The following is a 10,476-nucleotide window of genomic DNA, read 5'->3' as shown; positions in this document are numbered from 1 at the left end:
TGAAGCTAGCTGCCCAAGGTTGTGACTGGAGCAGCGACAGTGCGCGTTCTTTAACTTTAGCAGGCTCCAGGTCTATTGCTGTGAAACTATTTTCTGAGTATAGATCTATGGCTTCAATCTATGAAAACACCATGACTCTTTCCGCACGTAGCAATCACACTATGACGGAGACTATTAAGGCCTACGATATTGGGAAAAAAGGATCATATTGTGTAAGCATGCGTTCATTAAATTTGCATGACAGTGAATTTGCATTTTTAAACCGCTTCATAGTCTAGCGTTAGATTACAGGGTTTTTCTGTTTGCCTGTGCACTGATAATGATGCCATCGATGGGAGAGCACGTGGGTATAGGTTGTAGTACTTAAGCATGTGTAGACTTTCTAATAAAGTTGCGAGTTCAGCACTGTCCTGTTCTTCCTGCCTTCTGTCTGTCGTGAAAACAAGATGTTCTCACATATCGGCTTTTGAGTTCCAACTTGGCTTGTATGCATGCACTGGCACTTGCTTTTGGACCTTACCGGCTTTGTCAATTTCGAAATTGGTAAGTTCCTCTTGAAGCAGCATATATATACCCTCGCAAAGCTTGGAGAGGTGCCTCCAGTACTCTTGAGGAAGAATCTCATTAAGGCAAGGCAAGGCATAGAAAAGGAGCCAGTGTCTCCATTCAGATGCCTTCCAATGGATTCTCTCTTGAATGGACCGTGGCAGTCGTGTGATGCAGTGAGGTGGCTTGATGGACAGCAGCCGCAGATGTATTCGGGAAAGTGCTGATGGTGCACCTATAAAAGGCAATGCCATGAAAGTTAATTTTATCAGTGTCACAACAAATGTGGGTCAACAAGTGCTCAAAACAGATCAAAATAAACAGCATTACATGCCCAAAAACTGTCATAAGGAGGTCTAATATTTGATTCTGAGGACATATTAAAACATTAAAACTAGCTAGGGCTCAGTTAAGAGATATTTTGTATGTTATATATATATATATTTGTTTCTGGGGTTGGAAGTGAATTGGTGGAAAACATAGATGAAAAACTATAAAAGAAAAGTAACTGATTGCAGCAGTGCTCGTGTGGATGTTAAACGAAGCTAAGCAGTGGTGTAGCCAGAATTTTTTTATGGGGGGGGACAGGGAGGAAGGGCCCCAACTTGATCGAGGATCAGGCCCCGTATTAACCGGGGGCGTTGGCAGTGTGCCACCCCCTGGCTACGCCCCTGAAGCTAAGCCATTGCAATGGTGACCTTTTAGGTTGCTTTATTCATTTCAGTTTTCCGAAAGAGCTGCATGTACAAACAAATACGGCAGCCCAGGTTGATTGGATATTTCGCAAGGTAGCGTCGCACACATGTTATGACGCTAAGAATTGCCACTTTTTGTAAGTGTGAATCCGGACAAGTGCAAAAATCCTTAGAAAGTGACTTAATTAGGAATAAATTACTGTGAAATGAAAGATCATCTATACCACAGCTTGAGTGGGCAGTGCTGCTAATGCTGTGGCTCATAAACACTGCAGGCATATTCATACCTGCCAACCTATGGACTTCAAAATTCGGGAGATTCACCTAGGGGAAATGTGTGTGTGTGTGTGGGGGGGGGGGGTGGAGTAACGACGACAAAAAGAGTAGTAAAGTCAAATTTTTTTTCAGGGCTACAGTAACGTCACAGACTCGCCTGAATGACTGGCAGTACAGTTATTAGAAGTTTCAGCACTCATACTGTGACTGAAAACAGTGCATATGTGCATGCACATTAAGGAGCACTGGCCATGTTCTGCAACAGTGGAGCCTTCCCCGTCTTGATACGCTTCCCTGCAATATTTTGCTTCTGTGTTTTCACATAACACTCATATACAGCGGCAACACTGACTTTAGAAAACGCGGCTATAACACAACACATATTCCACCATTGCCACATGCGCAATCCTCAATGTGTTCCTTGATATGAAGTGAACCCAGTTAGACCACCGTAAAATTCCGAACAAGCGCCCCCACGTGTGCAAGGACCCCCCCCCCCTAACTTTACTGTAATTTCATATCTCCGCACCGTTTCGGGAAAGCGCCCCCTCCCCCGCCCGCGCCCTTATCACGCGCCGCGCCTGAGAAACACTGGTCTGCCCTATCAAGTCCAAGAAGCTAATCCAATCCAATCCTTCCTTTCAAGCCATTTGCATGCTCGTTCGCACGCACCATTTGTCGTCTTGTTTTGGCGTTGTGAAGTTCGCGATGCCGATGCATTTGTACACAGGGGCGAAGACAGTTGAGGTCGTACAATGGCATGGAGAAAACGGAAGAAACGTGCACCAAACATTCCAACATTTCGAGCTCGACCGCGAACGGATACGGGAATGGGACAGTAATTTCAAGAAGTTGCTTCAGCAAAACTATGGGAGAGCAAAACGTCGAAGAAAGCTGAGTAACGGCGCCCCAGTTTTCAGTGAATGCGTGGACGATGCGCTCTTCGAGTTCTTCGAGCGGGAAAGAACGGCAGGACATGCCGTTAGTAACCGGCTTCTCTCTGAAGAGGCTGTCAGAATAGCCAACAACATGCAGTTAGGAAACTTTGTAGCTTCCAGCCATTACATAAGTAGATGGAAGCAGCAGTTCGGCGTGTCAATGCGCCGTTCTACGAACGAGAGCCAGAAGACGCCCGAAGAGCTTTCGGAGGCAGCAAGTGCCTTTGGTCTGCCGCAAACTCCCTGCGACGGCGCAGCGACTACATGTTGTACAACATCGCCAATATGCACCAGGTGATGGTCCAAATAGACAACCCAGCCAACAGGACAAACAACGTAGTCGGCGAAAGCACCATACAGATCGCAAACACTGGATGTGCCCGAAGAGGCTTCACGGTTCGCCTAGCCGCGCGTGCCACCGGCCACAAGCTCCCAGGATTCGTTAGTTTCAAGGAACCGGGAAAATTCCAGCCAGGGTCTTCGCGAGCCTTCGCATACCAAGTGAGAATGTTTTTTTTTAATGGGGTGAGGAATCACACGATGTCGCTACGTTCGTTCTATCAAAACGCTGACTTTTTTTTCTTTCACTCGTAGCAAACGTTCGTCTCAGCGCCACAGAAAAGGGCTGGGTGACATCGGTAGAGATGCAGGAGTGGCTGTCGACGATCTGGGGCCCAAACGTCGATGACATGTGGTGTTTACTGGTACTGGACTAGGCGCCCATCCATAAAACGTAAGCTGCCAAGAATGCTTTCGAGGCGCCCAATACCGACGTGCTCTATGTGCCTGCTGGCTGCACAAGCACGCTGCAGCCGGCTGACGTCTACTGGAACAAGCCTTTCAAGACCACCCTACGGCGTTTGTGGGAAGAATATGTGCGCGAAGAAGACAGGTCGGCCAAAGGAAACCTGAAGAAGCCGTCGCGCCAGCATGCTCTCGATTTTGTTGCCGAGGTGTGGGCTGCTGTACCCGAGGAGACTGTGGCACGCTCCTTCAAGGGATGCAGCGTTACTAACGCACTCGATGGCTCGGAGGACGGCGACCTGCATGGCGGACTGGCAGATGTTGGAACCGTGGCGCCAGAAGACCAGGGTGGGCTTGAAGCAGAATGCTGTGAACCTTTTTTTGCGACTGACTCGGAGGAGTCTTTCGATGGTTTTGAAAGTGATTGACATAGCAATCATGAATCTTTCGCTCAAATAAAGTTCATGTTCCTAGAAGTAAACAAAATGTTAAATGCATGTGCACTGTGCTTCTTTTGTTCTCGCGGGAAAATGTTGCCGCCATATTCAATTTCGGCGCCGTTTCGGGATAGCGCGCCCCCCTACTTTGCCAGTGATTTCGACTTGCTGGGGGGGGGGGGGGGGGGCGCTTGCTCGGAATTTTACGGTAGTAAAGCCTACACTGCCTACACAGAAACGGCTTGTATTTAAATATAATGTTGGCTAGCTACCTAGCAAATCATTGTAATTGCGTAGTGGCTGCGCTGCATGATGCATTTTTTCTTTTGCAGTGAGGTTGGGAACAATTTTTTGGGAGATTTATACGTGTGCCCATAGAATCAGGGGGATTGCTCGGAATCCAGGTGTCTGGATCCAGGGAGGATTGTCAGGTATGCATATCAACAGATGCATGCAAAGGCAATGAAGACAACAATGCACCTTTTTGAATGTCAAAGAAATGCTTGCAGCCAAGACTAGGGCACTATTATGCACCACGTCTGTTTAATTGTCACAGTGTTCAACGCATTCATGGTTGAACTAACGCTTTCAATAAATCAGTTCTGCTGACTGCCATATCAGATTGGAATGTACTTCCTGCCGCTATCGTCAGTGAAACAAATTCTGTAGAATTTAAACTCTTATTATTACACCAGTTTTGTCCACAGCCCCAGTAGCAAGCCCTTTTATCGGCTTTTTCATTTTCACGTGTTTACTGTGTTTACCAGTTCTTGCAATCTGTATTAATGAGTTTTATCTTTGTGACCCATGCTTACCATTTGTTACACCCCCTCCTTATGTAATGCCCCACCAGGGGCCCTTAAGGGTAAATAAATGATGATAATGAAAATTATCCAATGAAAACACACCTAAGTATTTATGCCAATTGTGAACTAGATGCAGAAGTATCAAATTGATGATGCAAAGTCCCATAACGCATTTTCAGACAATTCCAATTGATTTTGCCTGCTGTGTGAATCCACCATATTCTACAAGTCAAGCATCTTCTAGGTTCACCTTGTAAGCCGTATAATACAAAATAAATGGGAATGGAAAAGGTTAATTTACCAGAGAGAATAGAAACGCTGATCAGAGTTCGAACTTGATAGAATTGTTTCCGTCGGCTGCTTTGCAACACCTTGTAGTACACAGTGCATATATTCAACGCTGTATCCGTTCACAAGGTCCAGACCTGAACAAACAGAATTTTGCGTCAGCATACACACAACACGAAATTTTACTATCATGCTTACTATGAACTTTAACGCATGGTCACGTGGCAAGGCACTCTCCCAGGTTGGATAGTGATGCCCAATGGGCACCATGTCCTCAGCTTAAACTGAGAGGGCTCCGCTAGTTTTGTTTCGAACATAACATCTTAATGCCTGCTCTGGCCCTCTCTCCCAGGCTTGAAGGAAGCTGTCTCATGAAAATCAGAACAGACTGGCAGCCACCTTTTGTGCGAGCTGTGTACCATTCATGCTTCTTGAAATAAAGACTGCTGTCGCCCCAAAACTTGATGTTTGGTTTATTGCCCCTCGGCGAGTCGTCACACAGGAGTCTCCATTACCATTCTATGCCTACATTTGCCCTTTCTTTCTTTCTGCATCAGCTCGTAATATGAACGTCAAAGCTAACTCACTGTGTCTTATCTGTAATATTTTAACATACAAAAGAAGGCCGTCACCTTTTCAGATTGTGTTTGTGAGACCAAGATTTTGTGCACTACAATGAAGCCTTTTTGTGTACCAAAATGCATCAAACCTTTTCCAGGTGCTCTGCTCACAATATTTTTGTACAGTGAAGGAACCAGTCGAAATTTGAGGACATATTATTGGACGGTCACTTCCGGAGATATTCCAGAGTATACACTGTTTGGCTGGATGAGTAAAACTGCTCGAGTCATCAAACTTGCCATGTACTATGTCTGATACTGCGTCTGATTCTATCACATAAAGGGATAGAATCGCTGAAAGTTGTCGTCCAAGAATAAATCTTCAGGATGACACTTGCACTTGCTACAATCATTGGCAATTTATCGCTTAAGAAATTTGAATGCTTTTAAAATAGCCTTTTGTACATGCCCATCTGATCAAGTAGACAACTTTGCTGTGACATACAAGATACAAGATGCATATTTTGGTTACACATTTCCTTTTAATTTGCTTCCTCACGAAAAGGAGCCGCTCAAAGACCTGATGTTGCCTCCTTTTCTTGGCATGGTGTACAACGTTTGCATGATAAAATTGTGCAGTGGAGACGATTTCTTTGGTGTGATGTAGAATGTTCGTGTGATGAAATTGCGGCAGCGCAGATGAGTAGGCAGGGGCCTGACACAACTGTTAGTATGCTATCTGTGTCAATAATTGAGAAGGAATTGTTCTTGCTCAGCTGGTGACAGCCTTTCTTGCTCGAAAAAAAGAAACAGATTTTTGGGCCATGTTCATGGTTCTTTCCAAGTTTAGATACCTCGTCCTTCTTTCATGTCATATTAAGCTTGTGTTTTATCAGCTTGTACCATCCAAATTTTAGTGATTGAGGTTATTTTTGGGCATGCATTGCTGTAAACCAGGTGTGGAGGGCTTCCTTTTAACTTCAATTGTAAAGTATAGCCCTCGTGTTGTCTGTGGCTTAATTTTGCCCTGTGCATGTCGCACTAGTTTAAACGTCGACTTCTGAGTCTGCTTTCTTCAGAACTGGTGTCATTTGAAGGCCCTTGCGAACACCTTTTAACAAATACATATTCTGTGCACACAGGTCTTCTGCCATGCACCTGAGAAAACCCAATACATGGCCCCTAATGTTGCTACATAGGAAGTGAATTGGCGAAATCACGTTATACATAAATATTGACTCAGACGTCACACAAGATGTGATGTCTGCTAGCACCATGAATTGTTTGCAGACAAAATTTATCAGTTTGTCTTAAATCATACATTTCCGCATTGAAGACAATCGTCACTAAAGCATGTGGTTTATGCTATGGACACATGTACAGCAGTGAGTTATTTACACTTCGTACAGGCATAGAAGCAGCGAAGCTGTGAAGCCAGGAATCTATATTAGTATCCATATGCACTTTTAAGGCTCTTGAACCGACAGTCTTAGGTCATAAAGGCCATTTGGGTGCTGCTACACGGGCAGATTTGATAGAAAATGAGCCAGCACAGTTTAATGCAACATCCTCAAAATCTCTAAGGCATTGCAATGGCAGTCGTGCCATCATAGCAGCATTTTAGAATCAACATCAAAAAGAAATACCTGCTATGAAAACATTATCTGAAAGCTGAGCGAAAATTGCAAGCGTCTAATTAAAAATAATTTATGTATGTGCTGATAGTGCTGCAAATGGTAAACTTTTTTTATCTTGCTTTCTGTGCAACTTTAGTGTGGCAACCAACGTGGCACTCGTTCGTGACATGACAATGAAACTCTCAATAGCCGTTGAGAAGTGCTGTGTTGCAGTAACACAACTCCTTGAAGTTTGATAGAGTTCGCCACTTTCAATTACCTCCGACTCAACGGTCTTTGTGTCCATGTGACTCAGTAATATAATTACTGCCATTGGGAAAAGCTATATGGCATAAATGCTTCTTACTTACCTTTCAGATTCATCAAGGCCGACGGTCCCTTTAAGCCATTGATGGTGTCTTTAATCCTGCTTGCCAGATGCATCTCACTCTTGACACGGTCTGAAGTTCTCTGTTCAATCGGTGACACCAATGTGTAGTGCATGCTCCCTATGCACATAAAAGAGTGCGACAATAACATTAGTGAAAATAACAAGATAAAATTTTGTTGCTTACATCTAGAGCCTGTGTAAGCATCTTACGTTATACCATACATTGTACATATCTATATGCTTATTGCAAGTATTGCATTATATGCAATACTTGCAATACATTATATTATACATTATAATTACATTACATTACATTATAATTGCATTATATGCAAGTATTAATGTTTTACAATCTGTATATATGTGTACATAACATACACCATGCATTATATACAGCAGCTTTGAATTTTAAGGAAATATACATCATAAGGGAATTTTTGGAGACTAATAAAAAATATATTTTTCCTTACCTTCCCGGTGCTCTGCTCGACTCAGGCACCATGTGCAACCAAAATATCCATTGAAAGTGACCATATTCTGCACTGATGCCATTGCAGGTGCATCAACGGAGACACACAATACATAAGGCTTTGACATTTGAATGTCGCCTTTGTGAGCCCACTTCACTACCCCTGGGCTGTTCACTTCATTCACAAACTGCTGAAGGAACAGTTGCATTTCTGGATGTTTTGTACCGAACCACAGCCCAGCGAGAACCGGGTGCTTAAATCGCAAGTGTGGTGGCAGTTCATTAACAATAAATTGCAGGGGCCACACTGACGTCTTCGAAGATTTCCATACAGGGCTCCCATCAGTATTTATTGTCAGTGTCAAGTCATCAGGGCAAAGGTTCTGTTCTTCCCTCAGTCTTCTATAGCAGTTACCTTTCATAATATCAGTGATTCTTGATGACGGCTGTTTAAGTGCTTCAAGGCTTTCATGCAGTTTCTCTTTAGTCCGTTCGATCATATGGCTGAGTTGCGTTGCAAGGTTAAGAATGAAGAAAAAGCTACCTTCCTTTTTCAATGACTGGGTAGTTCTCACACTGTGACAGCTGCTGCACTCAGAGGAATTGCCATGCGTTGCCATGACGCGTTTGCATGGCTCACATTAAAAGTGTTGCTGCACAACATCATGCATGTCCGTTGCCCAGAGCTCCCGAAAAGCGAATTTGCTCTGAGGCGATGCATTTGTGCGCACGATAAAGTTTATCAGCTTCGCTAGGTCGCCAAGGGCTTTCCACGTCAACCCATGAGAAACCGCAAACATTACTGCTGCTATTGCGGCCGCCTTCGTTACATTTGAGTTAGGCAATCTTTCGCCGCCGTACTGCGCAAACCAAGACGGCAACGTGCTATGATAAGAGAAACTGTTGGCATCGTATTCGTCACTACCGTCAAAGCTGTCCGCACTTTCGCAAGTGTCACTTGCACTTCTTGCACTGTTCATATCGTCGGATTCTTCATCGTTGTCGGGTTCACCACAATTACGTATGAAGCTGTCGCTACTGTTGTGGTCCGAATAAATTTCACTGTCGTCCCCGTCATTCGACCCACCTTGCGATGTGTCAGACGAAGCCTGTGTCGCGCTTTGGGATTGAGCACTGGGGCCGACGCTCGTAGATTGTGCTCGTAGGGTTGCCGGTGCGGCGGCCATAGCCACGGCGTGCGCCTTTTCATGCCTCTGCAAAGTAGTGTCCGGCACATCGAAGTAGCCATCCCCTTCTAAGTATACGTTGCGCCGCTTTTTAGCGGAAGTCTCGGTCATCGCTTTCTTTTAGTACACGCTAAGCTGAGAAAGAACACTAAACGAGCAAGCAATGGTCGCCAGCACACAATAAACAACGCGGAAAGCGGCCGGGTCATGTAGGGTCGCGTTACCCATGGAGAAGAAAAAGTTAGGGAGCTTTACGTCATGCAGCCAGCCTTGGCAAGCAAACCCTCCGTGAAGCCCATACATTTGCTCAGTAGTGGCCCAGCACGTGACCTCTTTAGTCGAGATCACGGAGCAAGAATCGAGTATTGCGGAGACGTTTGGTGGCCAGTAGCTATAGTATGCCAATAGTTTTCATTCCGTGCACGCTTATTCAGCTGCTCTACCGTGGCTCTGCTTAAAGAGCAAGAACACTAAAACCAATTGCGCATTTTCACATGCTATCACGTGCTGGGCCGACAAATTTGGCTTCAATTGTGTTGCGCGATGCTCTTTCCTACTATATGTCTCAATAAGGTTACCAAAGTGGTGACTAAGACCACTACACCAACTAGACGACCAAGAACGGCGACTGTAGACGGATATGACGAGTGTCCTCTGTATAACAGAGGGGCGGCGTGTGCCACGAAGCACTGTATTTTTACCTCCTGCTTCTTAGCCGTGATTCGTGTTTTTTCGAACCTGACAAGAATTCATTTCCCCACAATGTATATTTGGCGCCACCAAATCGCTAACCGCATATTAATGAGCCTTTCCTTTGTGGTAAATCTTAAGCAAAATGACCTAAGTACCTATTCCGAACGGTCTATTATTTTCAGAGAGGAGCCTATTAAGTTTCACGAAGTGACGACATGTGTGTGTCACGTTTAGACGATATGCCAGGAAATGCACATTTTACAGGCGGCAAGGCCTATATATGTGGCACGACTGCATGATACTCATGCAATGAACCGAATTTTCGCGAAATTGTAATTTATCAGCGATGAAATGTTCTGTGACATTTGCATTACTACGAATGTTTCTGTCATGTGCAGATATATAGGCATTGAGCTTGGGTCATGGTCGTTCAATTTTTGTTATCTCAGCAAAATTTGTAACGTGGCGGATGTAAGACGACGATAACCTACGTCGGACGCTGACAATCTAAAATTGTCATTAACACGCCAGTCCGCAGCAACATTATTTTCTGTCCTCAGCGTATGCCGTGTCACCGAGGGGGCTTTATGCCCGTGTACGATAGAAGTCTCGCACTACTCGTGAAATTGAGTTGGTTGGTTATACAAGGTTATACAGCGTGCACCATGCACCATCATGCACCATCATGCACCAAGATATAAAGATATGCAAATGCAATGTGGCTGTACAGAACCAAAACAATGTTGTTTGCCGTCGCTAGGAGATACTGAGATTATTTTCTGCATTGCACCTAATTACATAATTAGATCTGAATTAATTAATCAACTTCT

At 44.5% G+C, this 10,476-nt stretch overlaps 1 protein-coding gene across 1 annotated transcript; it reads right to left on the bottom strand.

Moving 5' to 3' along the window:
• Positions 1–452: 452 nt before the first annotated feature.
• Positions 453–7,975, bottom strand: LOC126540810 (uncharacterized). The gene is made up of 4 exons (XM_050187645.1): positions 7,768–7,975; positions 7,278–7,415; positions 4,753–4,867; positions 453–786 (listed from the first exon to the last, which is right to left on the bottom strand). Exons 1-4 carry the CDS (start codon positions 7,973–7,975, stop codon positions 453–455), a joined length of 795 nt encoding a protein of 264 aa, XP_050043602.1.
• Positions 7,976–10,476: the final 2,501 nt, after the last annotated feature.

Source organism: Dermacentor andersoni, chromosome 2 (genome assembly GCF_023375885.2).
Source record: "Dermacentor andersoni chromosome 2, qqDerAnde1_hic_scaffold, whole genome shotgun sequence".
NCBI lineage: Eukaryota > Metazoa > Arthropoda > Arachnida > Ixodida > Ixodidae > Dermacentor > Dermacentor andersoni.
The sequence above is the reverse complement of the archived record's forward strand: the minus strand, read 5'-3'. Positions and strand labels throughout refer to the sequence as shown.